The sequence below is a fragment of the Pristis pectinata genome, chromosome 11 (genome assembly GCF_009764475.1).
Source record: "Pristis pectinata isolate sPriPec2 chromosome 11, sPriPec2.1.pri, whole genome shotgun sequence".
NCBI classification, from domain to species: domain Eukaryota; kingdom Metazoa; phylum Chordata; class Chondrichthyes; order Rhinopristiformes; family Pristidae; genus Pristis; species Pristis pectinata.
Window position 1 is genome coordinate 25,771,821 of NC_067415.1, and position 23,177 is coordinate 25,794,997.

Sequence of the window (23,177 nt, forward strand, 5' to 3'; positions counted from 1 at the left end):
GAGGTCAGAGAATTATCTGAGGGTTCTTTCAATTTTGCTGCAATCTGAAGCATTACAGAGTCAGAACCACAAGTGATTTTAAAATTAGTCAGTGGTTGTGAGGAGGAAGAGTCCAGAAAAAGGTAATTAGTGCTGAGAGAAAGAGCAGCACAGTGGCCCAGCTAGCAGAGCTGTGCCTCACAGCTCCAGCAGCTTAGGTTCAATCCTGAACTCAGGTGGTGTCTATGTGGAGTTTGCACATTCACCCTGGACCTGCATGGGTTTCCTCCGGTTGCTCTGGTTTCCACCCACATCCCAAAGGCTTGCGGCTTGGTAGGTTGAATGGTAACCGTAAATTACTCCTGGCATGTCGGCGAGTGATAACAACTGGGGGGGGGGGGGGGGGGGGGGGGGGGGGGGGGGGAGGTGGAGGTAGGGTGGAGAGAAATTGATAGGAATTCAAGAGAATAAAATGGGATGAACGTAGAACTGGATATTGATTATTAGCACTGGCTTAATGGGCCAAAGGGCCTGTTCCTGTCCGGTATGACTCTATAACAGAGTCTCCCTTCTGCCACACCAGCTGCTGCAGAGCTCTCATGTCCCAGAGGATACTGACCTATCCCAAGGCATCCGACTGCACGGCACCTTAATTTGACCTTAATTTGCTTGACTGGCCTTGCCCAGATTGATGGAGGTTTCAAATTAGTGAAACAACAAATTCAATGAACTATCCTAATACATTTGCAGAAGGTTGTCACTGCACTGTGTAATTGGAACAAAATCCCACTGATACCAGTAAAGGAATACTTGGCATCAAAACAGCAATTCAAATCACTGCTTTTCCATTTTTGGTATGCATTTGCCCAGCCCCTACATGCTATAAGTGTAGGCATCATCTTCATTTAAGTCTCACAGGAAATCCAATCATTTTAGGGATATTAGCTAGCCAGCAAGTGTTCCAACTCTTCTACTGCCGAGCGCACTAATTGGAGCATCTTCCTTTACTTTATTATTTTCTGTTTTTGTTGCTCCTAATGAGTCCTGTTCAAACATAAAAGCATTGCAATCTGCAAAATGAGGTCTGGTACTGAAATGCCCCAGGCAGTGTCAATGTAGTAGGCTAGCGCTGTAAACAGCACTCTGTATGAAAGTAAAACCAGTGGCAGAATGTGACCCTGACTTGAAGCTGCCAAGTTCCTATCTATTTCACTCAAGTTTCCAAAGTTTCAACAGTCACAAGTCACACACAAGCATATGTGTATAACTCGATTGTTGATAACATACACAGGGATAGTAATTTAGTCAGTTGCCTGGGTTTACTGTTATAATGACTAGATTTAAGTGTGAATGAATAGTTGTCTTCTAAGACTTCCACTTGTCCAGAGATCAGGCTGACATGCAAGACTGCTAAGAGTTTAGGAGACAGTGAAGCATTACTATGAATAAGCATGATGCTATCAGACAAGCAAGAGAATTGCTTAATCCATCTTCCTCATACAGAGGACCATGAAATTACAGCATGTGATCAGTAAATGTTTCACTTTTAATTTGCAATGGCCATGTTTTAATATTGTGGGTATACTAAGTAATCCCCATTCATTGTGTTTCTGATTCACTGGCAGAAGTGTATTTGGAATTTTGCCTAGTAAATAAACAAAGGGAGTGAAAGTGGTTGCTTGTGGTGACATCTGCTGAGATAGATGTCCATGTCACCAGGGGCACAAAAACTGCTTTGCTCGTATTGAAAAAGCACTGGTGTGTGGAACTGCCAGCAGCGCAGAACGTCATATAAATGCAGCATCAGACTTTCACCTGGTCATCTCCGTAGAGAATCATGCAGTCGTCGGCACCTGTAGAACTGGAAAATAAAATAAATTAAGCCACAGCATCTGACATTTACAGGGATTCGGACTATCCCACAACACAATGGAGTACTATTCTGGCACAATAAAACTGACAAACCTGAGGGTTTCTGCAGCAGTCATTTTACTTAAACAACAAATTTTGTGAAATAATCATGTTTTACATTATGGTCTGTCTGGTAAAGTATTAAGGTAGAATCCAGAATAATTTTTTAAATCAGAATATGATTTTGATGGAGACACAAGACACTGCTGATGCTGGAATTTGGAGCAACAAACAATCTGCTGGAGGAACTCAGCAGGTCGAGCAGCATCACACTCAGATTTAGATATTGAAATGAGAATTCAAGAACACCTCACACGAAGGAGTAACCCAGCAATTGGTATTTCTTACCAGTAGTCGAGCTGTAATGGACATGTCTCCAAACCAGTGATCTGGCAATATGGCTCAAAGGTAGAGAGCTCATAAATCTGAATTTCCCGATCTCTGAATTTAAAAGAAATACAAAATAGGATTGTGAAATACCTCAGGTCCCCTCATGTAATTCATAGTCAGTATTATAAAATTCATATTAAGCGTAATTAAGATGAAACTGAGAAAGAACCCATACCCAGTACTTAAAATGAACTTGTTATTTTGATACATGATGGTGAAGTCAGTTATCCATTTTGACTTTCGGTTAAAAGGCTTCTCCTGTAAAGTAAAACAAACAAAATTATCAATTTTGTCTTGTTGTATTGTACTACTTTTACTTCAACAAAATTGTACACATATAGATAATACAAGCCATAAATACAGAAAATGCCAGAAACATTCAGCAAGTCAGTCAGCATCTGTGGAGAGAGAAGCAGAATGTTTCAGGTCGACAGTTTTCAGAACTGAGAAAATTTAGCAAACAAGCATGGCTAAACGTGCAGAGGAGGGGGAAGGATGGAGAGAACAAAGCACATGTCTGCAATAGGATGTAGACCATGAGAGAAGGTGAATAACACAGATCTCTGTTCACCAGAAGGGGGTACAAGAGGCTTGTTAATGTATTTAATCTGTCTGCAGACAGTGTAAATTGAAAGAGAACAGAGAGGGCAAACACCTGCCATGAGCACGAAATGCAGAAACTTTCAGCATCCTCTGCCAGTCAATAACAATTCAGACATTCCCTACCTACTGTCCATTACTCCCCTTGCTTTCTCAGCATGTTTAAGTATGCCTATTTTCTAAATTTTTCCAGTTCTAAAGGTCATTACCTTGAAACATTAATGTTGTTTCTCTACAGCTGCTACCTGACCTGCTGAGTTTTTCCAGCATTTTCTGTTTTTATTTCAGACTAACACTATCTCTTTTTTTTGCATTTCTAATACAAGGACTTTTGATCATCGATAATTGACAGTCAGCTCAACCCAGGACCAATGCACAGGAATAAAGATTATTCCCACTATTCCCCCTCAATGAGTAGAGGAAATACAAAAATACCAAGGATCCCAAGTTTGATGTACAGAAGGACAGGAAGATAAGCAAAGTATTTTCGTCCTGCTCACAGACTCAGTCCTTATGGATTACTACAAATGTACGTACAAAGAGCCTCCGACTACGCTTCAGCTTTAGCTGGGTTGACCAGAAGGAAATGGTCCCATCTTCTCGCATCATGATGAAGGTCTCATCAGGTGTGAAGTAAATGCGCAGAATCTGCTCTGCGTGGGAAAGCACCCTGACGGTGGCCGGAAGGGAGAATGAAACGTGTTTTGATCGAATGTAAGATTCCTCAATCTCCTTATACTTTAGTTGCATGTATGTGCAGAATTCATCCTGTCAAACAGAAAAAAAGGAATTATTTAAGGTCACAGAAAAGAATACATCAGTTCTAATGAAAGGTCAACAACAGAAATATATACTGTTTAATTCCTCATAGACGCTGCATTGATCTGCTGAATAGTTTCAGCATTTTCTCTTTTATATTTTCATAAAGATTAAGTAGTAGATTGCAAAAGAATTGATATTAGAGCAAGACTGTGAAAATTATTTGGAGTCCAAACTGAACTAGGTTCTAAGTAGTACATTTTATTTCTCAACAAATAGAACAGCCAGCTTCTTAAATGCTATGAGAATACCTCCCTCCATCACCAGCTCAGGCAGCGCTTTCCAGATTCCAAACACTGTGTGGAAAAAATTTTCCCTCTAAACCTCCTACCCCTCACCTTAAAACTGAGCCCTCTTATCACAGACAACCCCACCATGGGAAAAAAACCTTGCTGTCTACCCTATCTTTTTCCCTCATAATTATGTACACCTCTGTTAGGTCACCCCTCAACCTCCTCTGCTCCACTGTTTGACTTTACCATCCAAGTGATAAACCAGCAAGCCAGGTCAGCCTCCATTGTAGAACCTGCCCAAAACCATATTGCCTGAGATCGCTGAATTAGGTAGGTTTACACGATGGTCAGTAAACTATTCACCTAATTTACCCCCGGTAATGAAGCTGAAAATAATCCCAAGTGTACCTTACAAAGGCAAAATGCTGCAGATATTGCAAATCTGAAATAAAAGCTCACCAAGTTAGGCAAAAAACTGTGGAGACTGAATCTGAACTAACATTTCAGATTGATGACCTCTCATTATAAATGTTCTGACATTTTATTTCTTTTTATTACCCTTATGTATTATGGCAACAGGGATAATGACTGGAGATCACATTCCTCTCTGAACACTTTGAGGCCCTGGCGGAAGGTGGTGCCGGGATAAAGGATGAGATAGAAAGAAGCATTGCACATGAACACATCAATGACTGAAAAAAGTTCTGATGTTGTTGAGATTCAGCTGTAATGAAAGGTCACGAGGATAACATGCTGAAAGCCACTAGAGGAGTGGCCAGGGGTAAAGATAAACAGCAAGTAACTAGATGGGAAAGAATGACCATTACCATCTTGAATAAATGTTTGAAGATCTTTTCATTAGTACCAAATGTATCATACAGTGACACAAATAACATTAAAACACTTGTCCTAGAAATAATGCCCGTTTTTCTCTTTCTCTAATAATCTGCCTAAAGTGAAATCAAAACCAGACTTACTAGAGATCAGTGCTAACTATTCATTTACCTACAAAATTCATAAAGGCATGACTTGAAAGGAAAATGGAAAATTAAAAAAGATAGAAGCATTTATCCATTGACCGTACACAGCATCTTATGTACATTGGGAACTTCATTACTGTTGAAGAGACAGATTTCTCAGGCTGACTGCTCAACTAATTCACTTGTCTCATTCTAAAATGATAGCAAGGAGAGGAGTCAAACAGCTATTTACAGCATCCTCACAGGTTAGCTCGAGGGAAGAAAAAACTTCAAGTAATAAATGTGTTCCTTTCTCTTGGTATAGTTGTGACATGACATTTTTCACAGCTTAATATCCTAAGTTGTGAAGAGACTATGATAGATGCATGTTACATCCTGGTGTAATTACCAGCAAGTGCCTGCATGACTATCTATAGGCAGGACGGAAGCTCCCTAATTGGAATAATTGAAGCAGGGAACCATGTCATTAGGAGTGCATCTCAGAAAGTGCCAATCAAGGCCTTGTTGATCCAGGTGAGAACAGATAATTGGCAGAAAGGATTTGGAGTATCTGTGTCCTGGCCAAATTTCTAACTTCCACTGTATTCCTACCACATTTATATCAAGGGGTGTGTCAGAAAGGTTGAGATATCTACATTTTACATTATAACTGCCTAAAGAAGAAAAATCAAAGGTGATATACTGACACCACACAAATTTGTTGCATTTAAACAGACATTCCTATGATTTATTTGTTCTTGTGCCGCAGTACACGGTTTCTGTCATCTGCAATTTGAGACAACACAATCAATTATCCCTGATAAATTTCAGATTAAGATCACTTACGAAGGGAGCATTTGAGGTCAAAATCATGCTCTCCAATATTAGAAACTAACATCATGATGTTCATTAGAAATTTCTCTCCTCATTATTTTAAACAAAATACTAACATGTTAATAAATTCAAAAATGGTTGCTATACAGCACAATTTGAAATGCAGAGCCTCTGCAAGACGTGCTGTTATTATTCAGCTCCACTCTTTGCAGACGCAAAACTGCAAGCATCAATGGCCTTGAAAAGACAGTAACACTGATGAAAGAAGCAGCCTTATTATAATAGATTGGGCCTGAGGGATAACAACATAAGATGCTGCAGCCCATGGAGAATAAATTATCCAGAAAATGCACCTTGAACAGGGAACCACACCACAAGGGAACTATTACATGAGTAATTGGTAAAAGGAATTATCAACTTTTATTCTATGCAAGTTGCTATTAATCATTTAAAAATGTCCCTAATCACATAATTTGTTTAATGTATTTGTCCTCGTCCCGAATGTCACTGTCCTAATTTACACTGTCAAGTAATTCAACGTTTTTGTTTTCTTTTTTGTGAACTCAACTAATTTCTCAATACAATAGAGGGGAAAGGGAAGAAGCTGCAGATTTGATTGAATTAGGCAATACCAATGACATACTGATGGGCAGAATGACTCAGAAAAGCTATTGTAAAGAACAGATTCACCTCACAACATACATAGTCATTAATCTGAAGTATTTTGGCGATTATGCAATTTTATCACTGTGCTCTCAGTTCTTTCGAACCTTTCTTTGCAGTTTCATGGATGGGTTCATCACTTTTGTTTCAAAATGAGCAAAACATAATAAAATTAACAATAATTCTTTTCAACTTTGACTTTAAAAGGTTATTGAGGAAATAGTTTTAAGATGCAGGTTAATTTAATTCTTTCAATGTGAGGTACTGGAGTACAAGTTGTAAGATTAATTTCAGCGTCTCAGAACTGCTGAACATAAATAAGTTCCCCAATTCTGCAGTCGCGACATTGAACATACCCATTCAATCTGACCATTTGCAGAATAATCAATCTTCCTGAAAAGTTCTTCTATTTGGTCATCATGCTAAAATGAAAAACAGTAAAATTAATTAAACTAGAATCTGGAAACAACACTGGCAATATCAAACTAGGTCGCAACTACAGTAACAAGATCATGAGAAACACTAAGAAAAACTTTCAATGTCTTTGGAAGGTCAAATCTAAATAGACCTCCCATTAAGCAATATGGCTCAAATTTCAACATCTCCAGAAATAGTCTTCAGTACCCACCTCAGACTCTGCTGTTTTATTCCAAACGCTTAACATTCTGAGTATATTTAATTTGAATTTACTTTGATATAAGCTCCCTTCTCAGTTTCCAGACTATGAAATTTTGGGCTTTTCTGATCATCCCTCAAATATTATTACCCCTTTTACATTTGGATTAGATTTACTGCTCTTCATTGGACCCTCAATTCCATTTATCAATCTCCATCTTAAATATCTCCATTGATCTGGTCTCCATCACCAGAGATTAATATGCTTCTGCTCATTTTTAAAAACAGGCTGGTTGAGAAATGGGTGACCAGCTGTTCTTAGGTGGTAGGAATCCTACTAAAACACATGGAAACTAGTGATTTCCCCCAATACACACTATCCACTTCCACATATGTATGCTCACCCACCTCTCCCCAATGTCTGAGTCTCCAGGACTAAGCTTTTTATGGCTGGGCTCATGTATAACCAACAAGAAATACTGTGAACCAGGTGATTCTGAAAGACTAGCTAGACCAATTTTATCACTGTCAACTGTCACAACTCCTTGTAAATGGGAATGTCCACAAGTGATAATCCTCTCCTAAAAGGTGGTGTGTGCACTCTTATCTGTAAATGCTCTTGTGAGGGTACTAGTGGGTAGGTGCAGACACTTCCACTGCAAAGCAAATGCTGTCTGGCTCCACTCTCTCTACTTTTTCAACAATTCGCACAGTAGGCCAGCAGCTGAAAATTACCGCCCATTAGTATTAGGGAAAAAAAATCAAAGCATCACCAAAATGACCTGTACATCCATCATGGATACTTCTTGATCAACTCTTTAAGGATTCTGCGTATTCTCCTAGCTGTTCTCCTGGCAACCAGGGACAACCATCTCAGTTGAGCATGGGAGATTATTCAGCTTCTTGTGTGGACAATTACTGGGATAAATCAATGTTCTCTCCCTTCACATTACATTGAAGATCACCTTTTTCCCAGAAATATCCATACATCACAAAGTAAATGACAATGTGATGTTGCAAATATCTGTCCAATTTTTCACTCTGCCTAGTTAGGCTTTTTTAGCAGGTGCAAATGCTCCAAAATGCAATAAATGTTAATATTGCTTGGATTAAAGTGGTTTGGTTATACATGAATAGAAAAGACAACTGAATAATCAATAAAGTCAGTTACAGTAATTGATTTCACTCCAAGATTTCAACCTTTCTGAATTCATACCACAACCAGGTATCTTTGAAGTGAAAAAAAATTATTGCAGTTCACAGGTAAGGCAGTTATCCTGATTTAACACTTATGTTTGGGTAGAAAAGTTCCATCAAGATAGATTCTTGGTTCAAATACCCAGTTTAAAAGTATAATTTTCCTTCATACAAGACTTGTATGAATATTAAAACAGGTGCTGGATGAACTTCAATCCCATTAAATTCTAACAATCAGGTCCTGAACTGAACAAATATTCTAATTACTTGCTTTATGATTCAGACTGGCACTACTTTGTGATAGCTTTCTTGTGAATGCCAACTCAGGGTGGGAAATAACAATGTAAATCTGTTCTAAAGGATCTGTGGGTGCAAACTGGCACATCAAAAGGAAACTATCGCGTGGAGATCCATTAAACCAGATTTGCAGCCTCTTTGCATGTACATCCATGTGTGCATTTGCAGGAGATGAAAATTCCTGGTTTCACTATTTATTCAATGTTACAATTGTTATAACTTAGTCTTAAGCACTGTTTGTTGTAGGACTGCATCTCATGCTTATTTATAATGGACATCAAGGGGATAATTTGAATGGAAAATCGAATAGGGCCAGTCAGTCTCATTCAGGCTGTTCCCTACCATTTCTCTTGGATAGCTTGTGGTTTTCTACTGCAGCTTCTTGAAGTTTTAGGAACCCCCATTCCCTAAGCTTAACTTTTCAGCTCTTGCTTCATCAGTCAGTTTCCCAATAGGAAAATTCTAATTTTGAATGAAGGATGGAAGATTATCCCACAAGTCTGGCTGCTCCAGAACCCAACCAAACTTTACTGATGCAGGCAGTGATGCAAATACCTCACTCACTTAAGCATGCATGTATCCAATATCCATTGGGGAAATGGGGACAGGAATAAACCCAATGGCATAACTAGTAAGAGCTGACTAGTGCTTAATACAAGCTGATTTGTTGGAAACACGTTATTATTTCATACTTTAAGCTGCCTTGCCCAAAAGGTAAAAGCAAAGCTGCCTTCACTTCTTGCCGTGTGCTGCAATAGTATGGTACCATGGAATGGTCAACATTCCCGCCACCAACAAACACAACACCTCCAAGCTTTCAAACAGAGATCAGGGATGCCAAGTTACTGCCATTTGCCCGCGGACTTTCTCACATGCTTCCACATAGGGTTTCCTTCCACTCAATCTACGCCTGTCACCTTTAACGTATTTCCTTGTGGTAAAGGTTGTCAGTTGGTTGTCAATTTGAATCTTTTCAGATGCAGCAAAAAGTTTTCACCCTCCAACTTAGTCATTTCCCTGTCCCATTTAAATCTCACCCCAACTGCAATTTTCTGGACACTACTGTGCTCCCATCCAGCACCAAAGATGTACCAGAAGTTACACTAATGAATTCATACCAGGAAAAAATGTAAAATATGTTTGGTGATTTGGAATAATTTCTAACCACTTGGGACTAATCTGTACTAATTTACACTTATAAAATTCAGAGTATATCCTAACATTATACCCTATTTGGTTCTTAGATAAACCATTTGTTACTTCTCACATTTCCATTTGAGGCATAGTGCACCCTTTGGATTTATATATCAATTCACTATTAGACAATTAACTCAGAACAAGACAATTAACAGTCTTTCATTGTGCTTTACTTTGGGATTTTCTGTATTATTAACAATGCTGCTTCAGTTGTCACAATGAAATTTCATTCCCCATTTATCGTGAAACATTCTCAAGGCAGAGAAAAATAACAAGGCATAGAACTGTATACAGTCCCAGCTTCCAACACTTACTATGCTATGGTATCCCAGACATTTCTTCATTATCACCTTGAATGCTTCTATATCCAATGATGATCTGCCATCATTTTCAGATTCCTAAAGAACAGAAGCAAATAGGGATACCTTTTCCACTGATCAAACCAGCAATTACAGGAGTTGATTCTACTGCAGATGCTCACAAATAATTTGTTTTTATCTCAAAGTCAAAGCACAGGTGCAATGAAAATCTTACTTGCAGCAGCATCACAGGCACATAGCATCAGATAAGCAGCATTCACAAGAAAATCATAAATTATACACAATTTTTACAAGTAAAAAACACAATTAAAACAAAAAATACGAAGTTCATTTTAGTGCAAAGTGATCAAAGTGATCATCTTGTCATTATACTGTAGTGACTAGGGTTGCACCAGTTGGTTCAACAACTGAATGTTTGAAAGGAAGCAGCTATTCTTGAACCTGGTGGTGTGGGACTTCAGGCTTCTGTACCTCCTGCCTGATGTTTGCTGCGAGAAGATGGTGGGGATCTTTGATAACAGATGTTGCATTCTTGAGGTACATGCAGATACTACTGATGGTGGGGAGGGAAGTACACGTGATGTATTGGGCAGAGTCCACTACTCTTAGCAGCTTCTTACGTTCCTGTGCATTCGAATTGCTGTACCAGATCATGATGCAACCAGTCAGGATACTTTCAACAGTACATCTGTAGAAGTTTGTTAGTGTTCGGTGATATGCCAAATGTCCTTAGCCTTCTAAGAAAGTAAGGACACTGGCATGCCTTGCTTGTAATTGTATCTATGTGCTGGGCCCAGGACAGGTCATCTGATACATTAACACCCAGGAATTTAAAGCCGATCCCCTAATATAGATTGGCGCATGTTCACCCTCCTTCCCCTTCCTGAAGTTGATAATCAGCTCTTTAACTTTACTCAATTGAGCAAGAGGTTGTTGTTGCAGCATCACTCAACCAGGTAACCTATCTCGCTCCTGTATGCTGACTCATCACCACCTGTAAATCATCCAACAACAGTGGTGTCACTGGCGAATTTGTATATGGCATTAGAGCTGTGCTTAGTCCCATGTGTACAGAGAGTAGAGCAACGGGCTAAGCACGCAGTCTTGAGGTGCACCTGTGCTGATGGTCAACGAGGAGGAGATGTTGTTACCAATCCTCACTGATTGAGGTCTGCCGATGAGGAAATCGAGTATCCAATTGCAGAGGGAGGTACAGAAGCCCAGGGCTTGAAGCTCAATGATAAGTTTGAATGGGATGACTGTAATTGAATGTCGAGCTGTAGTCGATGAACAGCAGCCTGACGTATGAGTTCCTGTTGTCCAGATAGTCCAGAGCAGAGTGAGGAACCAGAAAAGTCACATCTACTGTTGACCTGTTGTGGCAGTAGGCAAACTGAAGTGGATCCAGGTCATCCCTGAGGCAGGAGGTGATTCATACCATAACCAACCTCTTGAAGCACTTCATTACAGTGATGTAAGTGCTACTGGATGATACAATGACTACCATCTTCTTGGGCACCAGTACAATAGAAGCCTTTTTGTAGCTGGTGAGAACATCAGACCACAGAAGTGAGAGGTTGAATTTGTCCATAAATACTCCAGCCAGTTGGTCCGCACAGATCTTTAGTACTTGGTCAGGTACGCCTTCTGGACCAGATGCCTTTCGTGGATACACCCTCTTGGAGGATGCCCAGATATCAGACTCAGAGACTGAGATTACAGGGTCACCCAGAAATGTGGGGGCCCATGTGGATATGTCGTAGTTCTCCCTGTCAAAGTCTGCATAAAAGGCATTAAGCTCATCCGGGAGTGATGGGTCATTGTGACTTATGCTAACCAATCTTACCTTGTAGGAAGTGATGTTGTGCAAGCCCTGCCACAACAGTCGAGCGTCCACCTGTGATTCCAGTTTAGCCCGAAATTGCCTCTTTGCACTTGCGTTGGCCTTCTGAAGATCGTACCTGGACTTCTTGTATGACTCTGTGTCACCAGCCCTGAATACCACAGATCTTTCCCTCAGCAGATTGCAAATCCCCTGGTTCATCCAGAGCTTCTGGTTGGGGAAGATTTGGAATGTGTTTGTGGGTGATCACTCATCCACAATTCCTTATGAAGTCCTTGACGACTGTGGCATATTCATTTAGGTCTACTGATGAATCCTTTAACGTGGTCCAGTCCAGTGACTCCAAGCAGTCCTGAATTCGCTCCTCTGCCTCAGCCATCCAGCTCTTCATAGTCCTCTTCCCTGGTGCCACGCTCTTCAGTGTCTGTCTGTAGGCAAGCAGAAGAAACACAGCTAGGTGTTCGGATTTACCAAAGTGCGGGTGAGGGATGGAGTGGAAGGCTTTCTTGATGGTGGTACAGCAGTCTTCAAGTGTGTCGGGTCCTCTAGTGTTGCAGGTGATGCGTTGATAGTACTTAGGCAAAGACTTCTTCAGACTAGCCTGATCAAAGTCTCCTGCCACACGGACAGGTGTCGGGGTACGCTGCTTCGTTCTTGTTGGTTACAGCCCTTGGTTCCTCAAGTGGTAGCTTGATGTCTGCCTGAGGTGAGACGTAGACTGCAGTCGAGAACTGCCGTGGTAGGTAGAACAGTCAACACTTCGCTGCCAAATGTTCTAGGTCGGGGGAGTAGGAATGCAACAAGACCGCCACATCCGTGCACCACGACATGGTTGTTGTAAAGCAGATGCTGCCACCTTTTCCCCTACCCAACGTTGCTGCCTGGTCCATGCGGTGGATCGACAAACCCTCGGGCTAATGATTTATTTTTAATTGCAAGATTTTAGTGCATCCAAGATTTCAAATGCAATTGCTAGTTTTAAAAAGGACATGGCGGCTGACCCTGATGGTCTATGTCTAGGTGAGGTCCACAAAATGGACACCAACTTGTTAGCCAGTATGTTTTCCTCTTGGGTAAAGGTGGGTTACATTCCTTTCCTTATGAAACACAGACGTACAGTCCTGATTCCCAAGTCTGAAGGCGTTGAAGTTTTCAATCTGTTGACAATTGGCGATCAATCACAATTGGATCGATTCTATTAAGATTATTTACTAAAATTCCAGCCAAAAGACTAATGGATTAGGTTGTTCTTAATAATTGTCAGAAAGGATTTGTTGCAGCCACCCCTGGATGTAATGAGAGTATTGCAATATTGAATAATTTAATGAAAGGGGCCAAGAGGAATCATAAAGATCTGGCAATTGTATTCATTGACTTGTCTAAAGCTTTTGACTCCATCAGCCATAAGCTTATTACTAAAGCATTGGGCCGGATGAGGGTCAATGCTATTTCGTGGACCTCATAGCTGACATGTATACGAATTCCGTATTGCGAACAGAAAAGCCAAGACCAGACCCATTCTCATGTTGAGAGGGGTAAAGCAGGGAGACTCACTTTCCCCTATCTTACTTAATATCATGATGGATACCCTTTTATGTTCATTAAATAGGGATGGGTCTGAGTTTGCAGTTTGTGGGTATTGATGCTGAAAGTCAAACCAGCGTAGGACTTTAGGGCACTAGGGAGTGTAATGAAACAGAGAGACCCAGGAGTACAAGTGCATAGTTCGTTGAAAGTGGCATCACAGATGGATAGGGTGGTGAAAACTGCGTTTAGCACGCTGGGCTTCATCAGCCAGGGCAATGAGTATAGGAGTCGGGACATTATGTTGCAGTTGTACAAGTCATTGGTGAGGCCGCACTTGGAGTACTGTGTACAGTTTTGGTCACCCTGTTACTGAAAAGATGTGGTTAAACTGGAAAGAGTGCAGAAAAGATTTACAAGGATGTTGCCAGGACTGAAGGGCCTGAGTTATAGGGAGGGGTTGGCCAAGCTAGGTCTTTATTCCTTGGAATGTAGGAGAATGAGGGGGACCTTCTAGAGATGCTTAAAATTATGAGAGTCATAGATAAGGTGGATGGTAACAGTCTTTTTGCCAGGGTAGGGGAGTCCAAAACTAGGGGGCATAGATTTCAGATGAGAGGGGAAAGATTTGAAAGGGACCCAAGGGGCAAGTATTTCACGCAGAGGGTGGTGAGTATATGGAACGAGCTGCCAGATGAAGTGGTTGAGGCAGGTACAATAGTATCATTTGGATAGGTACATGGAGGGGTGGGGCTTGGAGGGATATGGGCCAAACGCAGGTAATTGGGACTAGCTGGGTGGGCACTGTGGTCGGGATGGACTCGTTGGGCTGAAGGGCCTGTATCTGTGCTGTATTGTTCTGTGACTTCATAAGCCACAACACAGCTTTGCTGGACAGCCATGCCCACTCTATGCTCCAACTTTGAGAGAAAGATGCCCACCTTAGACAGACTGGTGGAACAGATGAACATGAACTTTGAAAGAGTCACCCACTTTCAAGTGCTCTCCTGTAGATCAAAGGAGGCTCCAGCCACAGGGTGACAGTAGTATGAGGGGAGCAGCACACAGCCAGCTCTCCAGGACATCAGTATGTCTGCCAAGTGCTAGCCAAGCCATATCTGATTGAAGGCCATTGACCTGAAATATTAACTCTGTTTCTCTCTCATCAAATTCTGCCTGACCTGCTGAGTATCTCCAACATTTTCTGTTCTTTTTTCCAGATTTTCAGTACTTTCTATTTTCATTTCAGATTTCAGGCAGTTGCAGCTTTTTGCTTCCTCCCTCCCCCCGAAACTGTGCTATTTAAAGGGACAGCACTCAATCTCATTCTTAGCTCTCACTGAGCAACGACTTCTTGTGACCTCAAGTATGTCTGACTGCTTTGCCCATGGAGGTCACAGGGTCCCTGTCCACCACAGGATCATTCCAGCCTGCTGCCACTGATCTCCCCATATCTCAGTTTGTTGCTCACTGCCACATTAGGGAGGTCACCCAAACTGCATACTCAAGGAGAAAAAAAAACTTCATTTTCCTTCAGCTCACAAAAGTGGGCATGGCATTCATTTGTATTGCAGGCTTTCCAAATGGCAGGCATTCATGTCCTTTCAGAGACCTTCCTCCTACCAGGAGCACTTAGCAGGAGACCTGGAGGATCTCCAGGCCCCTTCTGTGTCTCCTGTAGTCACTATCTTTCACTAAGTCCCTCTGACTCACTGGCAGCACTCACCCACCCATCTTTCCTCATTGAAGTATCCATCCATTCAGTAGTGACATTGCCCAATAGCTGTTTTTTGTACTTGTATATCCCTTTAAGAGCCAGCTGCAAAGATCACACCTGCTAGGGTGCATGCTGACAACTGTGAGAACTTGCCTCACTATTGAGAATGCTGCACAGATACCAGCAACGTCAGTTTCTGCAAGGCATTGCAGAGGGAAACCCAGCAATGCTGTACTGTAAGCCTCCTATTAAAGTTCTCTTTCCAGGCAACTTTCACAAACAGCATCAGGATTAAAGTGCTGTTTCAATGCCAGAATGGTGTGGACCAATTTCTAGGCTGTACACTCTGTGCCAATCATTTGTATGCAGCGTTTTATGTCAGCTGTCTTTGGGAGTTCAACAGTATTACTTTGTTACTTATAAAGAGTATCAAAATGTGCTTCTACAGTGTGATATCACATTCACAGTGTACTTGTGCATATTTTGCTTGCATCTGTAACATGTATGTGCGACAACTGAAGTACAGGTTGCTAAAAAATGTCTCACCAGAATACATAATCAAACCATGGCGAACTAAAAATGCTGCTTCCTTGGCCGAATTGACCTTACATGTTTTCAACCACTGTAAAAAGTGGTGGAAATAGCCTGCAGATCAGACACTTCTGGAGAGGGAATCAGAGTTAATGTTCCAGATTAATGATCTGGGAACCTCACCTAATTTTTCTTAAACGATCCAGCATTTAAAGTGCCTATAATGTTTTTAAACATATTCCACATAGCTGTTTCATTGAGTAGGTGCATAAAATTACTTTCTTATTCTTGTCCTCCCTATATTGTAATTGTGGCTTTTAATCCTATTCTTCAAAATCGAAAAAAGGTACACTCAGTTTTAAACATGTTTATTGTACTTTCAAAACAATTTCCACCTGTGTCTAATTGTAACTACTGAGTATAGTTCAGGGCTAATTATGGGTTGTTTGACCTGTGACCACTTTGACTGGATTAAATGTTGCTCCATTTATCTTTTAGAACCAATTGTCAAACAGGTGTAATGATGCAGCTCGTTGAGTTGAGGGTGAGACTGTTGGTGTTGTGTGTTGGTAGGCAAAAGGAAATGGCCACAGTTATGCTGAATGAGGGATAGGGCACAGAAGTACTACGTGTAATTTGAAATAAATCAACTTCCATTTTTGATGGGTCCTTAGTTCCACCACCAGAGGAATTAATCAAAGTACATATGATGTAGACTGAGGACAAAAATGGCAACTAGAGTCCCCTGTTCAGTTTATCAGACACAGACGATTTTTATATTAAAATGGCCTGTAGTCTGAGGTTTTGGGATGGCCACATATCCCTAGCAAAATGGAGGCAGCCACATCATAGTAATGGGGTAGTAAAATGGCAGTAATCATTTACAGCCCTGGACCTGGTAATGCCTGGTGAAAACAATGAAAAATAGTGCTAAAGATTTCTATTCAATGTTACATTCCGCACACATTTTTGAAAAAAAATGCCTTTATAACTTGTGTTACTAACAAATGATAGTACTGAGAAGATATAATAAAGCATAATATGAATAGTTTTAATTCAGCTGAAAAATTAATAAAGTAAATGTATAATAATGGTATAATGAATAAAGTGGAAGCATTTAATTTAGTGTTGCTTCTTTCCTTTGGAACCTGATTGCAATTCATTTATATCTTTGATAGCAAACTGCATTTAAACTCACTTCAAAAGCAGCCTGGATGTTCTTCAGATGTGTCAAGGAAACCTGTTGCTCAATCTGGAAACAAAACAACAGTTGTTATTTGTATGCAATCATTGCTGTTATTGTCCATAAAATATAAATTACTGGTGCTAGGGCTTGTAAAGGGGGAGGTGATGTGTATTCTTTATGGATGGTGATGGCATTCTACTCTCCTCCTGTGCCAGCCTGCAGCCAATGCAACCTGCACAGGATGTCTGAGAAACTCACATCCACAAGTCACGTCCCAGCTTCTGTACGTTCAACAAATCTACCAGCATTTGCGATCAATACCTCACTCCCCTCCCAGTTCACCCTCATGCACGCACACAGACACGCACAAAGTTCAAAAGCCTGAAGGTAGCATCAATGACTTGCTGCTCAAATGTTGAGTTCTCACAGCATGGGAGAGCAAGAACTCATCCTAAGAACAAATAATGCTAGAAGCATTCAGTAGGTCAGCCAGATTCTTCGGAGAAAGAAACAGATTTGACATTTCAGGTTGACAACTTTTCTGAAGTATTTTTACTTTTTTACAAACATGGGCTAATCACCTAATGCTTCCAGAGGGAACTTGAGATGAAAATTCTGCACCAGATTTGAGAGACACTAGTGACGTTTAATGAGTTTAATTTGAATAAGTGCGAGGCATTGCATTTTGGGAAGACAAATCAGGGTAGGACTTTCACAGTGAATGGTAGGGCCCTGGAGAATGTTGTAGAACAGAGGGACCTAGGAGTACAAGTACATGGTTCCTTGAAAGTGGTGTCACAGATAGACTGGATCGTGAAGGCTTTTGGCTTGCTGGCCTTCATCGGTCAGGGCATTGAGGATAGAAGTCGGGTTGTTATGTTGCAGTTGTACAAGACATTGGTGAGACTGAATTTGGAATATTGTGTTCAGTTTTAGTCACACTGCTACAGGAAAGATGCCATTAAGCTGAAAAGGAGATTTACGGGGATGTTCCTGGGACTCAAGGGACTGAGTTCTGGAGAGATGTTGAGTAGGTTGGGACTTTATTCATTGGAGCATTAAAGAATGAAGGATGATCTTACAGAGGAGTAAAAAAATCATGAGAGGCATAGACAGGGTCAATGCACAGTCTTTTCCCCCAGGGATGGAGAATCAAAAACTAGAGGGCATAGGTTTAAGGTGAGACATTTACTAGGAACCTGAGGGTGATCAGTATACGGAATGAGCTGCCAGAGGAAGTGGTTGAGGCAGGTACGTTAACAACATTTAAAAGGTGCTTGGACAGGTACATGGATAGGAAAGGTTTAGAGGGACATGGGCCAAACACATTCAAAAAGGACTTGCTTAAATGGAATCTTGGTCAGCATGGACCGGTTGGGCCAAAGGGCCTGTTTCCATGCTGTATGAATCTAGTGTTCCTCTGTTAATTTTAATTGAAACAAAGGACTGCAATAATTTAGCAAAACTCTACCCTAATTTACTAATTTAAAAATGCTTTAGAAATCTTTCCAGTTTGCAGGGATGAAATCTAATCCTTCTTCTCAAATCCTACCTCAGCACCCAACCCAATTTCAAGCTACAGGTGATGTGAACATTTAGCTCTTATCCCCTGCCTCCCTCACCTTAAATCTACTAATGTGCTTGTCCTGGCATAACAGCAAGAAATTGAAGCTGAAAACATATTGTAGCTCAATCCAGCAGAGCTGGTCAGCATAATACGGCAGGATTTGCACATGGTGACTTACTGGCTACAAGTAGTCTGCAGCCAGGGCCGGGCTAAAGAGTAGCCCAGGTGCCACAACCCCAGGGAGAATGGCTGTATACAAGATCTGCTGTAAGGGACTCAGCTGAGAACATTGATGAAGCAGCCTGGGGGAGGGGGGGGGGGAGGGGGGTGGTTAACATTACTAATCAACACCATAATCTACTTACACTGCATATATTGTCACCTAAGAATCTCAGACACACTGGTACCCTGTGCCAAAATTCATACTACAAATGCACATAATGTCAAATTGGAAGTAAATTAGCACCCATAATATCCAAAAACAGGCAAATTTTAATGTCCTCTGGGTTCCCGATTTATATTCCATGACCCCGATAGAAAGTGCCTGTTAGCTGATGTCAGTGGTTTCAGCACTGGCACCTTCATTAATCAATAGGCAAATAAACTGCTAATGTTCAGTAGCAAGGCTCTCATGAAGAAAGTCACTTCGGTAAAGTACCAATGAAGCTGTAATCCAGCTACGGAAGACGTGGGGAAAAGGAAGGGGAGAAAACATAGAAACAGAGGGATTAAAAAAAAGAGGTATTACTCACAAATCTCTTAATGCATGGTTGAGTGTTACGTTACAACGTTTTTCTATTCAAGACATTCCGAAATGCACTGACTTGAAAAATGCTGGGTATCTATCGTATGCATAATGGCTAAATATTGGGTTGCAGCACCAGCATACCGTCTAACTGTATAAAATGTTATTTACAACACAGCAATAGGCCAACACTAGTCATGCCATGGATAGCATGCCTCCTACATCCTTCCAATGGAAGAAGTGAAAAGACAATAACAGCTGGATCATTTAGACTATCTGCAGGAATTCTTCACTAAAGCTTCCTGGTGCATTAAAGCATTCAGCACTGTGCACTAAGTTGTACTCAGTGTACAAATGTGCTTTCACAACAACCAAAATTCAGGTGGTTTCTGCTAACAACTAGTCCATGTCCACAATACAATAAAACTATGCATAACTCTGGGGTGATGGTGAAGGCAAATACGATAGGGGCATTCAAGCAGCTCTTAGATAGGCACAAGAATGTGAGGGAAATCGTAGGTTATGGACATTGTGTAGGCAGAAGGGAATAGTTTCGTTGGGCATTTTTATTGCTAATGTAATTGGTTTGGCACAACATTGTGGGCTGAAGGGCCTGTTCCTGTGCTGTATTGTTCTATGTTAACAATTTAATAAATTTTAATAAATACTCACCTCTCAAATTATCTTGCAGAGCATAAAAACTAATGTGTTATGCTCAAGCTCAGTATTCTGAAGCTGGTTCCACATTATTAATTTTCTCAGAGTACATGATCAAACATTACTGATCATTGCTTCAGGTATTTAAACTCTGTTTAGCCATTGGGTGCTAAGCTGAGCTTTAACTTTAGATCCACTCCAGTACAGTGGTGGTAAAATTCATGTGTGGTCAAATCCTTGTGCCTTGCCTCTCCTCCGTGTTGCTAATTTTATGCCTGCTCTTTTGTATTTTATGGTTACTGGTGACAATTGTAGTGATTTTGCAACTTGTAGCAGCAAACTAAAATCTTTGTGATACTGTGCCAGAGAAGCAATTCGGTATCAAGGGAGTTTCTGCACCCCATCTACTTTACAATGGATGATGAAGAATAATGGAAGTCATGATATAGATGAACAACTCCTTGGGGAGGGTAGAGAGAGAGATATCAGTACTTCAAGGGTTAAAACAAGACAATAGATTGCATAAACTTAGTTTGTACGCAGATGAGATTAGAAAGTTTAAAGTGACATAATCTCAAGAATTGATGTTTTATATCCACTGCAGGTATCAGTTTCAGGTAGGCATCCTTGCTAACTTTTCATAAACCTGTCAGGTCCTTTAAGTACTGCCAATGCATTGGTCCCAAAAGTCAAATGTGTCCATTTCATCAGCATTAGTTCAGCAGAAGTGAACCCTTCTCTGATTTTGAAGCCAATGTTTTGTTTCAATATCCTGGGAAGGCAGGTGATTAGTCACCCAGTGTAGCAGCCTACAAGGGTGCATCAGTGATCACTGTCCCGATTTACCCAAGCTCATAGTGTCAAACTACTGGGAAGGCAGACAGGAGTGAGGAAAATTCTCTTCCACTTCTAATGCAGCAAATATACATCTTAAATGTTTCCTCGGGAGAGTGAGAGGTCCTTTTACAGTCTGAGTTTTGATTAAGTTCCAGAGATTGAAGGTGGATATAATGCAATAATTTCACAGGGTAGTCTGGGAACCTCCCCTGCCTCATGCTCCTGTCATTGTGCACAAGTGGAAGATCTAGGTGTGGTTCCCTTACAAAACATGGGCAAAATACTGACACTGTGGAATCACACCCCATTTCCTTCTTTGATGCCAGAAGCTATTGGGATTCTGTCTTGGTCCCCAGTGGCATTTCACAGCCATTGTGTATAATCATGTGGATAAAAGAAAACAGTTGGCTATAATTTACTATTTAGCAATTTTCAATGAGAGCAAAAACAAACAAGGTGTCCTAGCAACTGGATAATAAGATGTCACTTCACTTATTAAGCAAAGAGAATGTAAGTGCAGTGAACCAGCCCACGGTGTGGTGCACACAACACTGCACAAACCCTGAAAGAAAATAGTGACAGCTCATGTGTTTGTACAGAGATAAGAATGACTGAGGGAAGTAGAATGTGTGATCCACTATATAATGTGTGGCAACTGAGTAAGAGGGCCAGGACGCACAAGAACATAACATACATAATAGCAGGAGGAGGCCATTCAGTACCACATGCCTACTTTGCCAGTCAATAACATTATGACTGATCTTTTACCTTTGCACCGCTTCCCTGCACCAACCTTGTAAATTGATTTATTATCACCTGTACCGAGATACAGTGTGGGGAAAAAAAACGTCTTGCATACCATTCATACAGATCAATTCATTACAACAGTGCATTGAGGTAGTACAAGGTAAAACAGAGTACAGAATAAAGTGTAACACCTACAGAAATCCTGCAGTACAGGCAGACAATATGGTGCAAGGTCATAATGAGGAAGATTGTGAGATCAAAAATCCATCTTAGCATACTAGGGAAAATTCAATAGTCTTATAATAGCAGGGTGTCTATCTTGGATCTTAAGGTAACCAAAAGTCTAACATCTTTACACCCAGTATCTGAGCGTCCAAACTTTCTTTGGTTGTGTATTCCAAAAATTTACCATCCTATATGTGAAGAAATTTCTTGCCTCAGTCCTGAATGGCCAACTCTCTATTTTGAGACTGTGAACCTTGGTTCTTAACACCCCAGAGACAGCAGACATCAACTTCACACCTACCCTCTCAAGCCCTGCAGGAATTTTGTACATTTTAATGAGATCACTTCTTATTCTTCTAAACTCAAGAGTACAGACCCGAGCGTGCTAATCTCTCCTTATTCCACAAACTCGCCATCCCAGGAATCAATCAGGTGAATCTTTGTGGCACTCCCTGTTCGGCAAGTACGTCCTTACTTATTCCTCATACAGACTTACTGTACATAATTGCCACAAAGTGCTTCTGCCCTTGTGTGCAAATCCTCTGGCAATAAAGGCCAACTCATTGTTTGCCTTCCTAATTAACAACCGAACCTGCATATTAACTCACAGTGATTCATGTTTAAGGACATCCAGATCCCTCTGAAAAAAAGAGACAGAAATAGATTGAGACAGAGATGGAAAATGATCAAATGAATGAATGAGAATTGAGGCATCACAGCTTTACTTAGTAACATACCTAATTCCCCTTTCTACACACCAGTGATTCCCAAGAGAGAGGCAAAAGATGATTTGTTAGTGGATTTGAAAGGTCACCATTCCCTCCCCTCTGGCTCCATTAATACCCATTTTTAAACTCTAGCATAGATCAAAGATTAAATAAAATCAAGTGTCAATCTCAGGCTCTACTATCCCATTAAGAAGCTCCTTCTCATCTAATAATGCAGTGACTCTCCTGCTCATGTCCCCTGTGATCAGTGCACGTTCCTTAATGACATCAATGATTTATGGCAACTCTCTCCTTTGCAATAATGGATTGAACAGTAAATGATGCACAAACCGGTGGGATCAGTGGAAGGATTCGGATGAGCCCATCTTTCAGTTTAATAGCTGGTTGGAATCATACCTGACACAAAGGAAGATGGTTGTGGTGACTGGAGGTCAATCATCTCAGTGACAGGACATCTCTGCAGGAGTTCCTGAGGGGAGCATCCTAGGCCCAACCATCTTCAGCTCTTCATCAATGACTTTTCCTCAATTGTAAGGTCAGAAGTAAAAGATGGTCGCTGATGATTGCACAATGTTCAGCAACATTCATGACTCCTCAGATAAGGAAGCAGTCTGTAACTAAATGTAGCAAGATCTGGACAATATCCAGGCCTGGGCTGAAAGGTGGCAAGTAGCATTCATGGCATACAAGTTCCAAGTAATGACGATATCTAACAAGAGAAAATTCAGCTATCACCCCCTGGCATTCAATGGTATTAGATGAAAAACACGATATTGCTGGAGGAACACAGCAGGCCAGGCAGCATCCGTGGAGAAAAGCAGGCAGTCAACGTTTTGGGTCAGGACCCTTCTTCAGG

At 41.0% G+C, this 23,177-nt stretch overlaps 1 protein-coding gene across 1 annotated transcript in view; it reads right to left on the reverse strand.

Moving 5' to 3' along the window:
• wdr95 (WD40 repeat domain 95) overlaps positions 1–16,877 on the reverse strand; it is a gene marked incomplete at its 3' end in the record, with an annotated part of 59,623 nt that extends 42,746 nt beyond the window's left edge. The window contains exons 1-7 of the mRNA XM_052026532.1: positions 16,828–16,877; positions 10,009–10,092; positions 6,745–6,810; positions 3,418–3,648; positions 2,456–2,538; positions 2,239–2,331; positions 1,795–1,840 (exon numbers count right to left, since the gene is read on the reverse strand). Of these exons, the coding sequence (XP_051882492.1) occupies positions 1,795–1,840; positions 2,239–2,331; positions 2,456–2,538; positions 3,418–3,648; positions 6,745–6,810; positions 10,009–10,038 (549 nt within the window). The remainder of the gene's footprint in view (positions 1–1,794; positions 1,841–2,238; positions 2,332–2,455; positions 2,539–3,417; positions 3,649–6,744; positions 6,811–10,008; positions 10,093–16,827) is intronic.
• Between the last annotated feature and the right edge of the window lie 6,300 nt (positions 16,878–23,177).